This window comes from Sphaerodactylus townsendi, linkage group LG03, assembly GCF_021028975.2.
Source record: "Sphaerodactylus townsendi isolate TG3544 linkage group LG03, MPM_Stown_v2.3, whole genome shotgun sequence".
Classification (NCBI taxonomy): Eukaryota; Metazoa; Chordata; class Lepidosauria; order Squamata; family Sphaerodactylidae; genus Sphaerodactylus; species Sphaerodactylus townsendi.
In genome coordinates, this window is record NC_059427.1 from 132848961 (window position 1) to 132872497 (window position 23537).

Consider the following 23537-nt stretch of genomic DNA (forward strand, 5'->3'; position numbering starts at 1 on the left):
AGGATGGTTTTTACAGTGGCTTGGATTCTTTACTTTCTTTTCTTTGTGCAGTGTAGGGAACTGGTGCTAAGTAGTTTCTGATCATGCAAAAAGCTGTGTCTTCCATGAACAGGAGGAATCAAGCACTGGAGGAAAATGCTGCACAACAGAGGATTATGTTGGGTAAGCAGAGGGAAGCCATAGGATCCAAGCCCATATCTGTTATTGTACTGTGTTCATGTTGTTTGTAGTTGGAACTATATTAGCTTGGAAGAAAAATCTACAGAACTGATGTGTGCTGCAACCATAAATGGTAACAGTTTCAAAGAATAGTACATTTCCTTTGATCACTGCCTCATGTATATCACAGCATTTTGATATAACTTATGTTTATTTGTTTATTTTATTCAGCTTCTAGGCCACCCTTTCCCATATAGGCTCAGGGAGGCTTACAACATCCACATGAACATTAGAACAATCCACATAAACATTAAATTCTGATAGCATCTTGGCACCATTCAATTCTACTTGGGGGGATGAGTCATCTCAACCCCTCCCCCCCCAACCAGACATTCAAATACTGAATTCAAAAGGAGACATGGAGGGAAAGAAAATGACAGGGAAATGGGGAAGGGGTTGGGGAAAGGGGAGAGGGAGGATCAGATAGTTGGTGAACTGTTGTGGCCTTCAACAATAAGCCTGGTGGAACAGCTCTGTCTTACAGGCCCTGTGAAATTGCAGTAAGTTCCACAGGGTTCAGGTCTTATTTGATAGACCATTCCACCAGCCTGGGTTCAAAGCTGGAAAAGGACAGCCATATATCTTCCTGGGACCACCATTAAATTGTTACTTGCTGAATGAAGGGCTCTGGGGAATGTAAGATGAGAGGCAGTCCTGCAGATATGAAGGTCCCAGACTGTTTACAGCTTTGAACATTAATTTCTGTACTCGTGCTTTAGCAAAAATTGCAACCAGACTCATTTCCAGGGACTTACTAGTAATCCATAACAGAAGCTCTCATTTACATAAATAAGGGAGAACAACCAAGCTATCCCGCAGCCTCAACTGAGTTCTCAAAACTGTGTGCAAAAAAAACACACACACACACCCGTAGAACAGATTCATGGAAACAGTTTTATGAAGTACATATGACATGTTCAAACAAGTTTTAAAACTTCAATGGAATATAAGCCCACATCTTTTGGGTTTTTTATTTTCTGTAATTCCTTCAGACTTCCTTCAATCTTGTTCAGTTCAGAGTAAAAACGAATCTAAAAAAGGAAGCAAGTGATCAAAACTTCGGTTTTTCCAAAACTGACTACAAGTCAATATGAACTGCTTGACAGAACATATGAAGTACATCTTTAAAAAAATACCAACATAATCTCTGTACCACATGACTGCTATTGTGGGGTTTTGTATCATATACAATGACAACAATAAAACCTCATACATACTGGAAAGAAACTTACTTGGGCTCTCACAAACTTGTGCAGGCTAGAAAGCAGCCCTTTTGCTTCCGGAAGCATTACAACCACTGTAAAATGAGCATCTAGGAGCAGACACATCCAGTCCATGATCTGAAAATGAAATGAGTGTTACATCAAGTATTTGTTGAGTGAAACCAAACAGCAGTGGGCCGAATCTTCAGCACATCTATATTTTAGTGCAGCTGATTGGATAGTTTAGAATCACAGCCTTCAACTGGAAATGTATTTTGAAATTCTCATACTTCCGTGACTTTTTTCTACTGATGTAAATAACATTTATCTTCATTATATCCACACCCTATTCATGTCTAATTTGCTATGCTAATTCAGATTTCAGTATCCTAGTATATTGCTCACTAGATGTCTCCTCATATTGAATGAACTGATTTATACTGTGCTTATTAGATATTTTTTTCTTATGGACTGTTATTGACTTACTGAATAAATCTCAATTAAACGTCAGGCAGATTTACTCAGTAAGTCAGTAACAGTCCATAAGAAAAAATGTAGTTGGAAAATGTAGTTGGAAAAAATGACAAACCATACAGTGCATAAATGTCTTACAGAAGACACCAACTACATTATTTCTATAGCGTTGTTACCAAGTATTTTCTTCCATTATTTAAGACTGCTGTACTCAAGTCTACTTTTGAGAACTATATGAATTGATATTTTATATAGTGGCTGTTCTGTCAAGCACTGTGTGTGCATGTGTGTGCAAGTATAAGGTCTTCTGGATGGGCTTAATGGGCTGGATTCACCAATCTACGGATTCAGTAATCATGGATCTTCCTCCTCAGCTGCCCATTTCAACACCTGGAAAGCTGAAAGAAAAGGTAAGAGAGGCAATTTTGTCCTGCCTCATAAACAGAGCAACTCCCTTCAACTTGCTTGGATGTTAATCTACACAGATCCATGACCGTAGGAATCACCTTTTTTGCTGTCAGGTATGTGAACAAGGAGAACATTTATATCCATCCACTGACAAATCACTTGGTCCAACCCTTTGTGTTTTACCTGATGATTTTATGATAGTGCTTTATTTATTGCTAGCTGTTTTGTGGGCCTATCGGACTAAAAAGATGGTATTGAAACACTTTAAAAGATACTCCCTCTACCTTTCCAGAGAGGGAAGGAGATAAAAAAACAATTGTTTTCTATACACCAAGGGCATAAGAGATGCTATGCAATTACCCTCAGGTTTCTATATGTCCGATTCTCACATATTCCCTGCCCACTCACATTCATCATAACAATGGAAATTTCAGTAGTTACGATAAGAAGTAGCAGTATCAACATGCACAATCTATAGCACTCATGAGACAACCTACAGATACTGCAAATACCATATGATCAAGAGCAACACAATGTAAAGATGATAGTTTGGTGGTTAATTCTAAGATTGCCATCAGAACAGATATTTAAAAACAAAACAATAGCACAGAATAAAAAGCCAGCATACACTAAGTTCTTGCTATAAATGTCTAATGCATTCAACAATTATAAATGTAAGATATTCTAAAATTAAACACACATGGCTGTTGAAAGTTAGCTGATACTATCTGTCATGTGAATATACCAGAATGCAGGACAGACCACACAGAAGAATGCAGCATGTATAGTTAGACACACAGAACTAATGAAGCAAGAAAGTCACCACCTCCAACCCATTTTGTAGGGATGAAATCTGAACATGCAGAAGAATGCACACATTGGATCCTTTCAGTTAAAAGAAGAACAAAGCCTCTACACAACTAGTTCCATATAGGTACATTTGTAAACAGACTGATTACTGGAATGGATTAACAAAGCAAGTTTAAGTGTTTTCTCCTCACCTGATTTATAGTTGGACAAAACATTCCAGGAAGGTCTGTAGTAGTTTGTTCACTGCATTTTATATACAAGAACTGCAAATACTGTAGAAATAACTAGAAACAAAGAAAAAATCAACTTCAAATGAGGTGTTTATGTCCTATCTTCAGCACAGTCCAAAGAACATCTTTTATTAAGGACCAGTCTGAATGACACAGAACAGTGTGCAAGCTCTCCAGGTCACCAGAACTACTCATCAGGCTGGATGTTGCAAAAACTGAATGTTGGGTGGAGGAAAAAGTTAAGCTTCTGAAGGCTTTCCAGCCATCAAAATCAGTGCAAGAATCTACATTATCATTTAAGGGCAGTGATGATAAAGATAATCCCAAGTCTCTTTTCTGCCACAGCTTCCAAATTTGAGTTTTCCTATGTTAATATTAAGAAAGTTGTATGACGCTCAGTGGATATTTATGGCAAATGTTTTAACAGCAAGAATAAAGCTACTTAAAAACAAACTGATTTTTTAATCCATATACTTACAATTACTTGCTCAGCTGATAGTTCTTTCAAATGAGGCAAAAGAAAGGTCTCACTGTATGCTGAACGCAGAATGGCATTACTGCACAAGGTTCAAATTAATTGTGTTAAGAATCAACATATATCAAGATTTTTACCTAATCCTGCCAATAAAGGAGTCAACATAATTAAAAGTCAAACTATTTTTAAATGTGTCTCGTAATTAACCAGGATTCTAATTCTCAGCCCAATGGAGAAATTAATCTTTGAAATCAAGCTACAATATCAGATTGGCAGAACTTGGTTCTGAGAAACAACAATTTTTTACTTTGGGAAAAGGTTAAGTTTATTGAGAAAAATGTTTCATTCATGTTAAAAGGATACAGTAATGTGGCTTTCTGTGGTCCAACAGGGCACAATTTACTTGGCTCCACTGCATGAGATGTCTGTGTTAACTGTGTATCACAGCTGTTTTCCTCCAGGAGTTCAGAACTGAATCCATTCTGTATCACTTCAGACTGGTTTTGCTTCTTTCTGTTGGGTGTGGGATCAATGTAACTGGCTACACAATCTATATTCACATTCATTTCTTCAAGGCTGTCATCACTAATGCTGCAAAAGGATGTAAATTTCAACAGTTGGAAAAATGATATTTGTTTAATGTGACATTTAAAAGAAAACCCTGAAATTGATATTTCAATTAAGAGGATGATCTTACAGACAAGCACAACTTCCATTTTATGTAAAAGACCCTCTGTGATAACATATTTTATGAAATTTAGAGCACTTTTATCACTTTCTACAAGAGGAGTTCTGGATGGTTTATAACCCTCATTCCTGTCGCATTGTTCACTGAATGTTCTCTCCTGTTTGTATTGACTCACTCTGTGGACTCCCCCTTGAGTCCAAGTGAGAAATGTGGACTATAAATAACATAAATTTTAAAAATGAAATAAAATAAAAATGAATGAGTTTCCTGCATGGGAAATGACATGTGCTACTTGAAACCATGTGTATTATCAACAATTGTGAAACAAAAGAAAAATAAGTAATGCAAAGCAAATGCATGCGATAATTTCTACCTGTGATAACTACTTTCCAAAGTGATGAGATATTCAGTACAACATGCCTTCTCTCAAGACCCCTTTATTACAAATGACTCTGAAAATATTTAAGGAGCTGAAAGTGTTTCTTATGAGAATGATCATTAATTAAAGAGTAGGTAAAATTATATTACACGTACCTCAGGAAAGTCCTCAGACATGCACAGGTGACTGCTTCAGGGATGTCTGGAAACTGCTGCAGACACAGTTGTAGCAGGCATACATCTGTTTTCTCCAAGGCAACTGTCATTAAGCCTGGACATATGCTTTGAGACAGAAGAAACAATCAATTTAGGTGAGTGGCTTATTTTTTTTTTCTTTCACAGAAATCTTTTAAAAGTTCCTGGGAGCATCAGAATTAACAGTTTAATCAAATGTTGAAGCAAGATCTTTACATTTTGTTAAGAAAGATTAGAAATCACCTGTAAGACAGGCCTTGCATCTGGGTCAGTTGCACAAGGCAATCAGCAGGATAAAATGCTGGCTCTGCTTCACATCTGTTTATGAGCGCCGATATGATGATTCCAACAGAGACGTGGAAATCTGGTATCTGAGTACTGGACAAAAAGTTCATCAGCTTCTCTTCAATTACATCCAGAGAGGAATTCTGAAAAAAAAAAGTATTCAATAGTGCCATCAAAAGATAGGATTATCACCTAATTAAATTTTAGTCTATTTATCTGAGTTTTAAATCAATTATGAACATGTAAATTATGCTGGTTTGGCTGGATCCCATAGAGTAGTTACGTTGGTGGAGGGTCTTTCCTCTAACATAAACAGCCTTCCCCTGATGCAAGAGAATGGATGCATAAGAGCCAAACTACAATCTTAAGGCCATCATTTCCACCTCCCTCCCTTCACACCAAATGGAATGCATCAATGAAGGCCTCACACTTGATATGTGCAGCTTTCTTTTAATAATTTTAATGCAAGTACTTAATGAGCTCATTTTTAATCAAGTAGGCTTTAAATACTAGTTACAAATAGAAACGGTCAGAGGTGGTTTGCCATTGCCTGCCTCTGAATCACAACTCAGGTATTCCTTGGAAGAGTCTCCAATTCAGATAGTTGCCCGGGTCAAACCTGCCTAGCTTCTGAGGCCTGACAAGATTGAAAAATAAAAGCTGGCTGGACTCAATCTCACCCAGCTTCCCACCATGTTACAGCCCCCATCCCACATGGTGTTTGGACACACTGAAATAAAAATGAACCCCACATTTTCCAGGCCTTTTCTACTGTCCAGAGTGGAGCCATCTGAGCTTTACTCTTTTTCTGTCTTTTCAAGACAGCAGACGCCTTTCTCTCTCAGAAGGCACAAGCATGTGCTCTCTCTATCAGAGGTACAAGCTGCAGACATCAGAGAGTATGGGGCTTATCTCAATGGAAGAGCTGACAGCATAAAAACAAGGCCCAGAAATCATGTGCACAGTAGGAAATACAGTTTCTGAAGGCCTGTCTTATCTCCTCCAAGACACTTACAATATGTACAGGACATGTAATTGTGCATGGTCATTCTGATGCACAATGGCTCCATACAGTTCATGGTAAGGTATTGATAAGGTATAAGAAGGGTCAGCTCTTCATCCAGAAGGGTATATCCTGCTCCAGCATGCTATTTACCCTTCAATCATCCATGACACCTGAGGTACTATATAGTCTCTGTGCCTTTGTCTGCCTCACTGGCTCAATTTGGGAATCTGTGTGAGGGCTGCTTCTGAGGATGAATTTACAGAATACATATCCTGCCTTTCTGCCCTTCCAAGATCTGCCATAGTGACTATTAATTTAAAACATACGTAATTCCCTGCTATCTGTCTCTGAATAAACTCTGTCCCGGCCAAGAACCTGCTTCTTTGTGGGTAGAGGGAAGAGAGAGTGTTCATTGGGTAAGATCCCCACTGCCTATTGAGGAAGGACCTAATCGATCCTTCCATGACAGGTAACAGATGCTTACTTGACTGACAGAAGAGGATATTTCCCAAGCGGTTTAGAAATCTAGAAGGATCTTCACCAACTGTTAACCAGTGGGACAACCTTCTGCAGGCTACCTCCTAAAGAAAGACATAGACTCAACATTTCTGTCACATGCAAGTCCCATATTTTTCAACATAGCCTTTTTGGATGGTCAAAGAGGATACCTCGTATCTTTTTAACCAGCAGAAAAGTTGACTGGATCCAACTGAACAGATCATCTACTTTGTAATGCTGAATACTGCTTAATTATGCATTTTAGTGGGAACCTAACTGTGCTAGATTTATCCATAAAAATATGTCTAGCTGCTGCAATACTAATCAATATGAAATGGTAAAACTCACATAACTTAAATACACACAATTTGCCATTTCCCCAGGAAGGAAATAGAGACTGTTAGCACACTACATAAACTATGGCTCTTGAACAACAGATTCAAGGGGAAGCACCTCTGTTCATTCAAATATACACATCCACATAGGTAATACAATAACTGAAGGTGCCCCCTTAGGAAAATGATTCCTAGTAAATTTCCCTTTCAATTTTCCGAAGGATTTTTCCTATTTACCTTTATAATTAACAGAAGCTGTTCCACTGTTAGGCTTTCCAGCTGTGTTTTTGCGCCTGTGGTCCTTCCTGACCTCAACTGCAAAGAAAGAATTTTCCAGAGAAATAAAGTTCTATACTTTCCACCAAACAAAGTGAACCAATTTTCAACAATAACCTTGACTAGATTATAATTAGTTGTAGAGATTTTTCTAGTAGATTAAGTTGCCTAAATCAATTGGCAACTTTTCTCTACACAAGTACTGAATAGGATCACTAATGCCAAGAACAAAGGACACACTAATACATGCCAAGTGGTCAATTAGATAAGCTTAATGATAAATTCTGCATTTGGGGAGGGTTGCCTGCTGACTGTTTTGCAGTAAGATGCCAATGAATTCAACTAATTTTAATAACAGCCCCCCCCCCTCCCAGTAAAGTAATTGAGAGAGTGTTGGATGGACAGGTCCAACCACTTTTGGATGAAACAGAGTGTCTGGACAAAGGGGTAATTCCCTGCCCGTGGGGGCATGAGATGTTTTAGAATGGCATTTAATGCTTTTAGTTGTGTTTTAATATTTTAATTAAATTATTCTATTCTATCATTACCCAAGTTGGGTCCTGAGATCCTCAGGAGAAAGGAGAATGTATGAATATTCTAAATAAATTGATTTGTATCAGCCAGGCAGTCTTAAGGTCAGAGATGACCTTGGCCAAGCTGATAGATGATATATAGCAGGAAGCAGATGGGGGAGAATGATCCTGGCTGGGATTCTCCTATATCTCTCAGATGACATAGATTTAATCCCAGAGCTACACAGCTTGAACACATAGTGATAGTACACTTTACGTTAAATACTTTATATTAAATACATATTCATTAAACAACATTATAGAAAGAGAGAGGCATGGAAACATACAAGCCTCTTAGATGCACCCTTGGCAGGTAAAGGCTGATCTGGCTGTACACATAATTGGCCATCTTCTTGAAGAATATTCCAGTTTACAGACAGAGACGTTGTTTCTGTAAATAAAAGAAAACATATAAAACAAAATATTCCTTTTAAATGGGGTGGGGGGTGGGAATGCACCTCCCAAGAGGAGAAACATGTCAATATAAGATTTTTACAATGATACAATTCATTTTTTTCAGTCTTTTCCCAGAAGATTATGTTCTTGACATAAGGAAGGAAAAGTTGGAAAGAAGGAGCAGTAATCATACATTCTAGAATTTTTTTTAAAAAATTGAAGGACAGATAGGTGTAGTTTTAAATGGTAGATCAATGGGTTGGACTGTACGTCTGCTAAGTGAGTCGTCTTTATCTGAAATAAGACTTTTTACTTGGTGAAAAGGAGTTATGGGATCCATCTCAATATATTTAGAAATTCAAAAACCCCAGGATTTTAAATCATTATTTTAACCAAGAAACATATAATATGGAGCAATCGCTTTAAAATGAATTCTGAATTTAGCACAAATATGTTACAATGAACTTTACCCTGACAGAATCTGCATACGTAAATCTAAGGCTGCTTTAATATGCGGATAAAGGGACACTGAGGAAAATGCCTCCCTTCCAAGATCGAGCATTGTAAGTCAAGCACAACCAGCCTCTAAGTATACGTTTTACTATGGATTTGATACCAGGGAGCATGATTTGCAAACTATCATGAATTCCATCTCCAGGCTTTGGGAGAGATAATTTTTTCACTCACCAAGGCCATCCAACCAGGTTCTTTTCTTTCAGGAAAACTACCTGCCTGGTTCAATTTGCATGCTTCTCGTATTATAAAAACAGGGTTGGATCCTATGTATAATGCACAGGAAAAGCTATGTAGCCTGCGAGCAGTATTTTCCATAATACTCCTAGATCTAGTTAAGAATCAATATGTACAGTGATGCTGAGATTAGATATTTTACTATGTATCTAGACATACTGATAATCTACACAGATAGTCATCATTAAATGAACAATTAATATGGTCTTTACCAAATATTTAAATTACTAGCAATAAAGTCTGTCTGGACTATATCTCCCAGAGTCCTGCACTTTTTCTGGTTCATCGTCAGGAACACGCTGCTAAATTGTATTGTAAGATATCCAGAAGATTTTTGAGTTTATATTCTAGAATACATGGTTCTCTATTCCCAATTTTAACCTCATAAAAGCCCTGTGATCTTTTAGAGGATGAAAGACTCAGGGCAACCCAATTATTTTATGGCAAAATCAAGATTTAAATTCTAGTCTTCCATCTTATAGACCAAATATTCTAATCACTGCACAACACAGTCACCATACATGGGGCCTCACTTCTTTGTCAAACCCAAATCTCAGTTCAAACCTGAGGTATTTCATAAAGCTTTAACATCCGCTTTATCTTTCACCCCTGACTAAATCAAAATCCAAGTACATAAAACACAAATGTTCACACCTTGACAAATTATCTTTGGCTCCAAAACCCTGCCCAAAAATTTAGGATCCAGACTAATTTTCAGGCTTTGGTTTTTGTGTTCTGGTGACCATATTTTTAAACTATTGCTATTCCTAAACTCTCCACCGCTTATCATAGCTTTATTAAAGCTATGACAGAAGTGTAATGATACATAAATTGGTATGGAAAAACTCTGTTTATCACCACAATAAAAACCTCTAATCCTAACCAGACTTTCCTAGTTTCTCCTCATTTAAATAGTAATAAAAAAATTTAACTAAATGGAGCTAGTACAGAAAGCAACTGGCTATAAAAATCAATTTATCTACCACCACTGAATAATGTAGTTAAGTTTGCTCATGGAACAAGCAATGACAAAACCATCATACAATTTGGGAAAACAAATTTATTTATAACAACTGCAACTCATTATACATATACTGTATAGAATCCACCTTAAGGAAACAGATCAACAGGAAGAAAATACTGAATACAGAAATGTGGGGTGCGTGGGGGGGATAATGAGCTCTTGGAGCTGGCATGGGGCTGTGCCAGCACATTTGCCTATCCCACTGGTGTAATTGGCAGTTACACCAGCAGGGAGGACAAACTGGGAGGCGGCTGGTCACTGCAGATCTTGGCAGAACCTGACCTGGAAGAGAGCACAACCCACAGAGCTGTGTCAGCGCCCAGGACACTGGCATGACTGGGGGAACTCTGGGGTGTTCCTGGGGGCAGAGCCAATTTTAATCAGTTTCCACTGGGCTTTGAAGCTGGAACACCTGTGGTGTAGTCCTTGAACTTATGCCACCTGAAAGGGTGGTGTAAGTCCATCTTGGATGATGAATGGTTTTCATGTGGCTGGGGAGTTTCTGGCATTGGCTGCCTCCCCACACTGCCTGAAAACCCTCCGCAGGCAGCGTGGTGACTCTGAGCGGCACTGTTCCCAGCCGACTGAGACCAGTGGATTGAGCTGTAAAGCAACTGAATAATTATTGCTGGATATTACAGCACCATTATTTTGAAACTGAAAAGTCAAACAAAAATGCCTTCTATGAGGATACATTCTTTTGCATTGTTAGTTTTACACAGAGCTTTTCTTAGATTTAAGTCCATTCTGTGGAACTAAAACTACACAGTTAAGCTCTCACCTGATGTTGATGTACTCTTGATTTTCCCAAGAGCAGCAGCTAAGGATGACGTTTCACAGTTATACAGGATTACTTTTAATTCTTTCCCATGCATTACAAACAGTCTGTCTCCATAACACCAACACTAGAAAATATGGAATACACTGTCAGCAAGCTGATATCTGATTAACTGTTCCTTATCCACACTGAAGCCTCACCTGCAATCTAAGATGCTACAAAACTTTGTCCAGTTCTTAAAGGAAGCTTCTCTCATTCTTTAGCTTCAGTTATCTCACTGACATGAATTAGGCATTCTGAAAGTCATAATAGCTCTTTGAAAGAAGTGAGCGCATACATATTTATAAAGATCACTGGTTATCATGCTAAGTGCCTGAAGTATCCTCCTCCATAGTTTCCTAACTTTATGTAAAATGAAAACACCATTCATCTGGCTGCACATCTACTACTTTAATGATTTAACTCTTTATGATGCAATAGTTGATGTTTAATGGATGTTACTGCTATATAATTGTTATTGTGAGATGACTTGAATGCCCATAGGAATAAAAAGTGAGCACATAGATAATCTTTAAAAAAGACTACTCCTCAAAAGCCCTATAGATAGTTCAATGAACAAGTGTATCTCCTTAAAGTTAATCCTCACTACCATTAATTAACACAGAAATTTATAAAAACTCAAGTGCACCTAGGAAACTTCATTTTAATGAGCAAAGAAAGGACTGAAATAAATGTTACTCTACAAATACATACTACTGACAGTGTCCTAAAGCAGGCAACAGAGAACTAGTATAGGCGTGGACTGTCCAACACTGGACATTCTTTTGGTCTACCACAGGTGAGTTTTTTTTTAATCAAAGTGCTGAACTGATAAAGTAAGAGATGGAGAATTGTAAACAGGAAAACGGTAATATGTAACACTAAGAGGAGCCAGTACATCCAGTGAGCACAAAATCAATGCAAATTATCCTCTTACCTGCAACAGTATTGGTAATTATTTTTCAGGCCAAATATTTTTTTAAAATACTGAATCTCCTGTATGATCTGTATATGTATTTCTATTGTAAACTAGCTATGGCAAATTTCAGTATGTCTCTAGAAACAAAGTGGAAGCCTACCTGTCCAGTGGATCCCAGTGGCAATTCTTTGGAATCCTGCAGTGTTTGAAACTTCATATTCCATAAGGAAATACATTCTACAAACAAGAAAATAAGAGGTGCAAAAGTCATGCTATTTGCCCATGCACAGATAGTAATTAAAACGTATTAAATATTTTGGCAGTATATAAAAAAAACCCAACAACACAAAGGAATAGTTATTACGTTATGAACTTGCGACAATTACTGCATTCACTATATGTTTTTAACAACTACTAGCTACATAGGCTAGTAATATGAATGCAAAAACAGACTCAATAAACCTCTGTATTAACATTCAGTTACATAATTCTTCTCTACTGTGCATGTTTATGAAATTTATCAGAACGCAATCAACATGTTTTTTCTTTCTCTGCTTTCTCTTAATTTTTCTACAGTCTATAATGAGTACACTTTCAATTCACTAAAGACGGTCAATTGGTATTTAGCTGACCACCATCAAATATTCCTTGAAGCCAAGAAAGCAACTAAATGACTAAGAGCTCATGTTTACTTCATCACACAAACAAGGCCAGGTGTGAGGAGCGTCTCTCTCCTAATCTTGCAGCAGTCAGGGTCAAACTGAACAGCACAGCAGTACTTACCTTACTGAACACTTACTACATCCTGCAGGCACCTCTTAACAGAAAGCAGAAGTCCTTAGAAGCAATGAACCACCTGTGACCTCATCTCACTTGCAGCAAGAGCCATCCCTACATATGACTGAATGGTTTTTTTACCCTGTAAAGTTCCTTTCAAGGAATGCTTTGGTCCCAGGCTTACTACTTACCCAGATCTCTGAATGGGATTTTTGTTTTAGACTAGTGCACATTCTTTTCCTTTGTTTTAATTTCATTTACATTTGGAATTGTAAGCTGACCCTGGTCAGCATGAGAAAAATTGTTCCGTTAATTGTTCACATTTACAGTAATCTTACTATTACTTAAAATCTGGGGTGCAGAACTTAAAGTAATTCTTGACAAGTTCATTATTTCCCCAATATCTTTTGTTTTTGTCATTAGCTTAAGTCAGTCTAGCTAATACATGTTCCCCTCCTGCTTAGAGTAAACTAATTAGGACGTCTGAGGGGGGATATGATTGAAGTCTATAAAATTATGCATGGGGTAGAAAATGTTGAGAGAAATTTTTCTCTCTTTCTCACAATACTAGAACCAGGGGGCATTCATTGAAAATGCTGGGGGGAAGAATTAGAACTAATAAAAGGAAACACTTCTTCACGCAACGTGTGATTGGTGTTTGGAATATGCTGCCACAGGAGATGGTGATGGCCACTAACCTGGATAGCTTTAAAAAGGGCTTGGACAGATTTATGGAGGAGAAGTCAATTTATGGCTACCAATCTTGATCCTCCTTGATCTCAGATTGCAAATGCCTTAGCAGACCTGGTGCTCAGGAGCAGCAGCAGCAGCAGAAGGCCATTGCTTTCACATCCTGCATGTGAGCTCCCAAAGGCACCTGGTGGGCCACTGCGAGTAGCAGAATGCTGGACTAGATGGACTCTGGTCTGATCCAGCAGGCTAGTTCTTATGTTCTTATGTTCTTAATTAAATTTAGCCATTTTAGGCCAGTAGTTGAACTCTGAAACAATTTGTCTTACCATTAACTTTTCTGTCTGGGGAATCCAAACATCCTGTTACCGCAATATGATCTTTATCAAGAATGGCAATTGAAGCACGCTTAAAAATAGTGCCAGATTGTTGAATTCTAGTCAGAAGTGACTTAGGTAAAATATGCTGTTCCTCAGAGTCACTCTGTTGTAGTGGGACCAGAATCTTATAGATACATCCATTGGAATCTGTAAAAATTTCATGATGTTACTGAATGGGTAGAAAGAATATTTTCAACATATATTTGGATCAACAGACAGTGTTTCCCTTCAGGAGAAAGATGGGCACCTGTCCTTGCTTCATTCTTCCCTTTTCTCTACACTGCATAGGTCTACCAAGACACCCAACAGCCACTTCAATGGAAACTCCTTGCTTAGCATATTCATGCAATCCTCAGAGGCAGAGGCATAGCAAGGGGGAAAAACAACCAGCGAACTAGTGCATCCTCCGCCCCGCCCCAGAATGCCCCTGCCACACCTCCACAGGAGTGCGCACCCAGTGCGTCACGGCCCCCCTCCCCAAAGCCTCTGCTCAGCTGCCAAAAGATTCCCACCGAGTCAGGGCTAAGGCACTACTTGCCAGGTGGATGCAAGAGGACAGGTGAGGAATCAGCCTTTGTTTTTAAATAGCTAAGAACTCTATAGCAACAGGAGATATACTGGTTGGTCCTATTCTCAGATAACATCATCCCGTAATAGTTTTATGACTGATATTCAAAACTCACTAAAAAAACTGAATTATTTTTGGATGCCCAGTTAATTAGTGTTTGTCACAACTATAAAGCTTAATTGCAAAACATGGGAGTAAAAGTAGGATCATCCACGCTCAAGTGCATTAAACAGTTAAATATACTACAATACTTACACAAACACAGGACTGTGACAATTTTGTTTTTCAAATATGCTGCAAAACTCAGTGGAGGGGATGAGTCGCCTGCTTGATCAAGTTTAAACTTGTGAAGGACATATGGATTACAGTGTTGAACATATATGAAGCAATTCACATCCTGAGAATAAAAACTAGAGTTTTTCATTTTCCATACAACTGGACATGTAAAAGACACTGCAGTTCGATATTAGCAGTTATGAATATCACACATCAAATTTAATATTTCCAAGGTTAACAGCAACATTAGTAAAAGTAATAGTAAATACAGGACAGCTTATCTGACTTGCACTTATTGAAAAAGCAATCACAGCACAACATTAATCAGCAAGGAAATCGTGAAAAAAAAGTCTTACTTCATATGTTTATATATAGCACATACACAACCACATTCCCACAATTTAAGGACACTGAAGCTTTTTAAAAAACAGGTAGCAATTTCTGCTAGTTCCCCTAAAATCAACCCATTCGGGAACAAAAAATTCAAGGGACTCAGTGGGCTACATCAGTGATGGTGGAAGAAATCACTGCTCTCTCTTAAGAAAACTTTAGTTTATTTAACTGTAGATGGATTTAAGCAAGTGAGATAGAAGATTCAGATAGTAAGGCCTTGCCATAACTTATTGCAAGAAAGAACCATTTCCTAATTACTTCTAAACAGTCTCCACAAAGAGACATAGAAGACACACAAATGGCCATTGACTTCTGCTATCATCTGAACAATTAACATTTAATGCAAACTGTCTTACAATGTCAAAGTCAGACGGCTGTTTAAAACCCAGTGATCATGGAATGGGGGAAGTATAGTAGTGGGAAGAGATCATATGAGAGAAGGTGGATGAGATACCGTAAGGTTCACCCCCCCCCCCTTCTGACCTCTGAGAGAGTAGACAATGGTAGAGGGTGTGGGAGGGTACACCCTTCTCCAACACTGGTGCTGTGTAATGCCAGGTCCATAAATAATAAGACCATGATGCTACAAGAGTTATTTTGTAGCCCAGAATATGGATCTGGCGTGCGTGACTGAGATATGGAATTGGGAGGTTGAAACTGTTGCCCTGAAAGAATGTGTCCCACCAGGTTTCTTGGTCTTCCACCAGTCAAAGAAAAAAGGACCGGGGGAGGGGAAGTATGGAAGGTCATCCAGGACAGTTTCTCCTTCAGGTCAGTCGCCATCCCAACCATCTACAGTATAGATTGTGTGGGCCTGGTATGGGATGCCATGAAGAGTGAGCATTCTGCCGGTGTACCAGTTGCCAAGTGTGCTGGTAGAGGCCCTGCTGAAACTGCTAGAGGTCATGTCAGAGTGGGTTGCAGACCAACTGCAGGTATTCTTGGATGACACATCAGTCTTGGAACCATTCCAGTCCAGTTTCCACCGTGGCCATGGGACAAAGACTGTGCCAGTTGCCATCATAGACAAGCTCCATCAACAGCTAGACTGAGGCAGGTCAGCACTGCTGGTGCTTTTAGATCTTACTGCAGCATTTGACATGGTCGATAATGAACTTTGGACCCACCACCTTGCCGTTACCAGAGTGCAGGGAACAGTCTTAAACTGGTGGACCTCATTCTTCCAGGACAGTGGGTAACACTGGGGGAGGCAGCATCCCAGCGACATCCCCTGATATGTGGAGTGCCACAGGGGACAATCTTTTCCTTGACATTATTTAACATCTATACGTAGCCCCTGTCTCAGCTGATCCAGAGCTGCGGACTATATGTTGATGACATGCAGCTTTTTTCTGTTGAAGGAGGACCAATCGGCCACTGCCCTCGATACTTTGGCTCTGTGTTTGCAGACGGTGGCTGACATTAAATCCATCGAAGGCGGAGGTCCTGTGGCTGAGATGAGGGGGGCCAGACTGTGGATTCCAACTATCAATATTGCATGGTGAGGCTTGAACACCTGCCTCTGCCATAAAGAGCCTGGGTGTGATCCTGGATCCCTCATTATCTATGGAGGCCCACGTCACACAGACTGCCCGGACAGCCTTTTTCCATCTTTGTCAGGCCAGGCAGTTGGCCCCCTATCTGTTCCATACAGACCTGGCCACAGGGATGCATGCAATGGTCACCTCCAGGTTACTAACTCACTCTAGGCTGGCCTACCATTGAGGCTGCTCCAGAAATTGCAGCTGGTACGGAACGCAGCCACAAGAGTACTCGCTGGGATACCAGTGAGGGAGCACGTTAGACCTGTAATCTATTGGCTGCACTGGTTTTCAGTTGAATTCTGGATCGTTTTCAAAGTTTTGATATTAACCTTTAAGGTGTTGAGTGGTTTGGTACCATCGTATCCTGGGATTGTATCTCCCCAAATCATCCATGGAGGACCCTTTCATCCTCCAGCAATCTACTGGTGGTCCCCAGCCCCAAGGACATTCAACTAAGATCCACCAGAGCCAGGGCCTTTTTGACTCTGACTCCTATTTTATGGAACTCACTCCTGGTGGACATCACTAAAGAACATCAGTTAATTCTGCAGGGTCTGTAAAACTGATGCTTTCTGCTGGGCCTACAACTGAAGATGGCGGTCCCAAATTACAACATCTTCACCCCGAATTTACACCCCCTCCTTTTTCACCCATAAAATCCAGAATCATGGGGAGAGTGCGACTGATATATGTATGGTAGGGTTAAATCCCCATCTGTATATTTTTGTATATGGATTTTAATATATTGATTTATTAGCATGAAATGACATGATTGTTTTAAAATATGTGTGTTAGTTGCCCTGACCCTGACCCTCTGACCGGGGAGGGCAGGATATCACATCAAATAAATAAAAATAAAAACACTCACCTGCTCTGTAATAAATACAACAACAGGCTTTTCCACTTCCGTGAAAGCTTCACTCCACCTAAAAATCAATTTTACGATAATTAGTAGAAGACAAGTACAATTCTGCCAAATAAAATGCTCAATATGTTATTTAAAGCAACAGCTCAAAACATTTTATCAATTCAAAGTCCCTCCTCAGATGTCAGTATAAGCAATAATGCCAATTCAAAGACACATTTGATTATATGAAGTACAACTGCAGGGTACTCATAGAAACAGGTCTGCCCCCCATACATTTCCCATCATCTAGCACAAAAAGCAAATGCCAGACATCCAGGGTCCCATATGAGCAAAAGTCACGTAGAATAGAGGAACGTAAGGAAAAGAAGCAATCAGACACCCCCAGTCCATTATTCCGCTACTAGTTTTTCCATTAGCTCCAGAGATTTCACTGGCCTAAGAGTGGCAGAAAGGGAACATTTCGTTTACTCCCTCTCCCACCTCAGTATAATCATCTGTGCTGCAAGATGGTGTGTCCCTAGGGCAGGGGTAGGGAACCTGCGGCTCTCCAGATGTTCAGGAACTACAATTCCCATCAGCCCCTGCCAGCATGGCCAATTGGCCATGCTGACAGGGGATGATGGGAATTGTAGTTCCTGAACATCAGGAGAGCCGCAGGTTCCCTACCCCTGCCCTAGGGATCTTGACACAGGTATTAAAAAGGGCTTCTGGGAAGAGGGCAGGCGGGGAAGAACAGAATTTGTGACTGCCTCCCAACTTCCCCTATGTAGGATCCAATCAAAACTTTGTTAACATTTTTATCCTGTCTTTTTTATCTGAAAACACACAAGGCAGCTTACAGTAAGTCATACACATAAAACATTCAATTTTAAGTACAAATTTATTGGAACAGACCAATGTTTGGGATTTCACAGATTATCCCTCCCTCTTTCACAGAGTGGATAAGTCCTGAGGAAAGGTAAGTGGGAGCTGGCAGGCTGATGGAAAGAGCCTTGAACTCTCTACCTGTCTTTGGGTTAAGATCCAGTTCTATATTTTGCAATATTTGCGGGTTTTAAGGGTTGTAAGTACTATGAAGCAATGTTTTGTTTCACTAGCCATGATGAACAGGAAATAAAGACAGCACTACAACAGTACAAGGATTGAAGTGACCTGCATTAATGACTCCTCTATCACTTCATCTTTTAATTGTGAAGTTAGTCCAAACTATAGCACTTACCTAATCACTTCATTTGAAAAAACATTTTCAATTTCTTGTTGAGGTGCTGCTAGCAGTACATCCAAGCTTTTAATGGTACCATTCTTGAACAGGACCAGAGGTTCAGCATGAGGTACTGAATGTATCCAGTAAACATCTGCTGAAAACTGCAAAAACACAATAAAACCCCCTCGTATCTTATTCTATGTTCTCTACATTGCAGTTTAAATGGAAATAAAGCCAAGATCTCTGTTATCACCCCCACCCCCTGCTAATAAATGTTAGTAACAATCAGCAAAAATATTTTCCTCCATCCAACCTCACAGCTCCATGAACTAATAAAAGCACAATAAGTGTGCTTTTATTCTAATTCTGACGCTAACAAGATTTGGACAGAAGACCAATTGAAGATCTCATGCAATTAATTCTCCACCTCTTTGAAAAGAGAAGGATACAAACGTGAAATAAGTAAATAAAATAGCTGCATAAACTCTGCACCAATTCGATTAGGACAGCATTTAAATTACAATTGTGGTTAGGTAATAGTACTGAAAGTGAAAATACCGGGCTGGATTCTATGCTTCATTATACACAAATTATTTTCCTCTAGTCCTGGCTCTCTCTTAAACCTGGCTGCTACTATACCAGGCTCTAAACAAAACATCTGATTTCCTTTTGCCTTAAAAAAGAATGTAGTGACAGCAATGTAGAAGCACAAGTAGACCCTTTGCAGAGGAATGAGCAAAAATACTGATCTTCTTGACTTCATATTGATACAAGATCCCATGATTTTTAGGGTAAGAACAGGAAGAGGGTAGAGCTATGACAAGCACTCAGACAGATGAAGCAGTGTCTAACAGACCAGCTACTCAAGGTGATATGGCAAAAAGTCCTCTTCTACAGTTTAATAGTAATGAACACTTACCGTTGCTTTAAACGCTTTTTCCAAGTTAGTGTCATCTTCTTTCCATACCTGTAAAACCTTTTAAAAAGTGTACCATTTTAAAAAAGGGAAATAATTTATATGCTGAAAATAACATTCAAAGTTTGGTTGAACACAGCTTGTTTAGATTCATGTGAAGCATGCTAGTTTCTATGCTCTATGTGTTAACACCGCGAGGAGTGTAGACAATTTTTCCAGCGGTTGCGTTTCACTCGAGTAGATCACCCAGTAGCATACAAACCAGGAACAGCACACAGTCAACTGCTAAAGGTTCCTAAAAAAGTGCTCCGCCAGGCAACAGGTGTTTCAAGGCACACTCTTTTGCTTTCTCTTTCCTACATATATACAAAACATTTATCTATCAGGTGCAGGCATCTTATCAGTTTGCCCACGGCTCAAAGAGTTGCCCAAAGCACTATTATTGCACACTGCACTTGTCCAAGGTTGGACTTGTCATGTAGATTCTGCTCATCTAGTCTGACACTTTGTCAGAACCTGACACCCCTTCCAAAAACGGAATGACAGTATTTACATTATTTACAGAGGTTACATTCAGCTGTTCCAACAGAAAACAATATTTGTCTCTTGACACAGGCTTAGTCAATGCATCGGCAATGTTTTGGTCAGATTCAACATAAACAAGTTTGATAGTTCTATTTTGTGCCAGTTCCCGTACAATCTCATACTTAACTCCAATGTATTTCGTTCTAGACTTTAGATTCTCTGTTTCAGCCAAGTGTATAGCTGTTTGGGAATCCTCCAAAACAGGGATGGGCTGATCCAGATTCTCGCCCAATTCTGTTAACAAAGCTTTAAGCCAAATCATCCTCCTGAACAACTACACTGATATACTAAATGTTGGGCTGGAAATTCAGGTTTGCACATGGTGTACTTGTCTTGCTTTGATAACATTTCAATATTTAATAGATTTATTTAAATTCAGAAAACCCATATCACTGGCCAGAGTATATATACATGTGCAGGCTCATATGCTGCATAGAATATAACACCAACAGAACCACATAGCTGCCAGAATCCTCTGAGCCAAATTAATTTTACTGATTTACATCCACAAAAAACAAATGCCTTTATTAAAAAAAATCTATGCCATGTTTCCCTAATTTGAAAATGTTTTCCCATGTCAAAATTACAAACACTAGTGCAACAAATCAATGTCAGTAAAACAGAAGAAATAAAAATCCTGTCTTGGTCTCTATCAGAGCAAATGTATTGCCAGTTTGCTAAAGACAGACAAGGACGGTGAGCAACAGAACATATATTTGCCCTTTTGCACTAACTTTTATGTAAAAGAAAAAAATCACTTTCAGTAGGAAGGAAAATTTAGAGAGCAATCCTAAGAAGGTCTACTCAGGATCTTACTCAAGTTTATTCAAGTTAGCCTACTTTTAGGAAAGTGTTCTTAGGATTGCTTCACAAGTGTCCAATTCTAATTCTGTGCATATGGAAATAATCCTGTTAAGTTTAGTTTAAGAATACTTATGATTGCTGCATTAGATTGTATGGTGCTGAGCTTCCTGACCAATACTGTATATAAAAACATGAACAAGTCTAAAATACAGCATTACGGCACATGCTCACTCCTAAATGTATACTGAAGAAATCAGCTACTTTTCTTATTCCAGACTTTCTTATAAATGGATAAAGCCATGGAATTAGTGCTCTTGTACCAATGGAATCAGCCCTAAGGCGGGATACAGAGCCTCACCTGCTGCGTCACAAGACCCTCTTGAGCCCCTCACCCATTTGTGCGGCCTTTTGGAAGAATCGGCAGCTAGCGAGTATACATAGAGACCAAAGGTGTCATGACTCTTGCTTCTGATTGCCCAGAGTCCTAGATTTGATAAATAACTGGCTCCTTCTCTTCCTAGCACATGATTTTGAGATCATGAGATTTTCTATCACTTTTTGGAATGGCTGGAGACTAATGCACAGAGGAGATTAGGACACAAACAAAAAGCTGTTCGTTATATTCCTGGTAAAACTAATTAAACTTGGTAAAAAAATGATCACATACATTCACACATTTAGTACAATTAGGTCACATATGTTGCAAGTAGCGCACAATATGCAATCTAGCATTTCTTGCAAACCAGTCACATTAATTAAAACAACAACTCCATACCTTATCATCGTGGACAAGAACAAATTCTCCTGTCTCAAAATTGCACACAGCTGGACAAGTAATGGTTTGGCCTTGTTTGACTGACCAGCAACCCAGGGGTTTTTGGTCAGAAACCTTAAAGGGGAAAGAAACAAGCAGAACTATCAACTATTATGACATGATGTGTTTTACCATGATACAATAAAGCCTGAATACTGTCTTCTGCTGAGGAACTCAAAATAACATACATGGTTCTTTCCTTTTCTGTTCCAACTTCACAACAACCCTGCCTGGTAGGCTTTACTTGATAATGGCGGCAGGATAGAGAACAAGTAGAGAAAATGGAGTTTAAAAAGTGAAGAGAACTATTAACATTGCTTTGATTATGTGTTCCTACATTGCAGGGGGTTGGACTTGATGGCCCTTGGGGGTCTCTTCCAACTCTATGATTCTATGAACATATTGACAATATATGTTAATATACTGCAATAGCAGTCAGTCACATAAAAGACTGCCCTCTTCGTTCTTACAAGGGCAAGTTTGGGAATAATTAAATGTAGCAGGAAAACTGGTCAAGCGGATAATTAATCTAGATGTGAGACTGCAAAGCTTACCTTTCTCTGTCCTGTTTTATAAATCATGCCCTGGCAATATTGTTTATGCAACTGTTTTAGTTATTGTATGTTTTTTCTTAACTGTTGGGTGGTGATTTTTTTTAAATTGGTTTTAAAATGTATTGTATAAATGCTGTTTAAACATTTGAGAACGGCAAGCCGTGCGATTAATATATTGCAATGACAAAAACAGCACTGGGTCTGCCTACAAAAGTCATTGCAGAAAAGATACTTAAGCTCCTCAGAGTACAGGATCTCCCCCCACCCGCGTTATAAGAATCTGGCTCTTCTCATTCGCTTTCACTTCACGAGTGGGCCAGCAGCAGCACCACAGAACAAGACCTCGTGTGGCTGGGGGGTGAGGGGGAAGCGGGGCCACAAGCACCTCTTTACCTTGTACAGGGTGACAGTCCTGTTTCGGTCAGTGAGCAGCACACGGTCCCCGTCCGGCTCCAAGCCCAGCGGCCCCTGAGGGAGAGCGGACCCCCCAGGACCGGCCAAAAGACACAACGTGAACTCCTCACAGAACGCCGCCATCTTCCAGATCGCGCGAGAAATGCAGCCACTACAGTTAAACCCGCCCCCAGAAGGCAGTGGAGAAAGTACGTAGTGCGCATGACAGCTCCCCTCCTTTCAGTTTCTCTCAGCAGTTGACAAAGGAAAGGGCGGGAACTGGGGGAGGGATCGTTCTGCCGTACGCAGGAGCAGTTGTAGCGTAGGCGAGCGCAGCGCCACCTAGGAGCAGAAGTGGTTACATAGGGCGCTCGAGAGAATGGCGGAGGGAGGTTGGTTGGAGCTGCAAAGGGCTGCAGGGGTTACTGGACTTCTGTTTCAATTTGAATGTGAAGGTTATAATTCTGACCTGATTCACGAATATGAGAGCTTGACGTTGTGAATGACTAAAAATTGTATCCTGCGCTGTTCTTGCTGCCGCTGTTCTTGCTGCCGCTGCCGCTGCAGGTCGGGTACCGCACTGCAAGGTGTGGCTGCACCGCCTGGATCGAAGAGCAGTAGTGTGCTAGAAAGTGGTGTGTAAGGAAGGCGCTGCTGAAGAGGACAATTTTGTCAAAAGCGGACACAGCCTGCTCATCTTTTGCTAACACGCCGTGTGGTTTCCTGGTTAGCTTTCCTGCTGGGGTGCAAGATGGGTTAATCTGTCAGCTCCCAGACTAATTTTGAATTTCAAGAGATCTTTTATCCTTTTCTT

At 39.7% G+C, this 23537-nt stretch overlaps 1 protein-coding gene across 1 annotated transcript; it reads right to left on the reverse strand.

The window, feature by feature from the left end:
* Positions 1–1093: 1093 nt before the first annotated feature.
* On the reverse strand, positions 1094–22906 carry NOL11 (nucleolar protein 11). The gene is made up of 18 exons (XM_048490151.1): positions 22724–22906; positions 21738–21851; positions 19577–19633; positions 18673–18818; positions 17454–17511; positions 14628–14769; positions 13754–13951; positions 12118–12194; positions 11003–11126; positions 8339–8442; positions 7441–7518; positions 5323–5507; positions 5041–5166; positions 4182–4409; positions 3822–3900; positions 3305–3397; positions 1452–1559; positions 1094–1250 (listed from the first exon to the last, which is right to left on the reverse strand). Exons 1-18 carry the CDS (start codon positions 22865–22867, stop codon positions 1137–1139), a joined length of 2175 nt encoding a protein of 724 aa, XP_048346108.1. The 5' UTR covers positions 22868–22906; the 3' UTR covers positions 1094–1136.
* Positions 22907–23537: the final 631 nt, after the last annotated feature.

Coding starts and splice junctions, on each gene's coding strand:
- NOL11 (XM_048490151.1), bottom strand. CDS start 22,867: ATGGCGGCGTTCTGTGAGGAGTTCACGTTGTGTCTTTTGGCCGGTCCT. Junction 11,127..12,117: donor CACTGGGATCCACTGGACAG/GTAGGCTTCCAC, acceptor CATATTTTCTAG/TGTTGGTGTTATGGAGACAG. Junction 7,519..8,338: donor AGGGTGCATCTAAGAGGCTT/GTATGTTTCCAT, acceptor CTTTCTTTGCAG/TTGAGGTCAGGAAGGACCAC.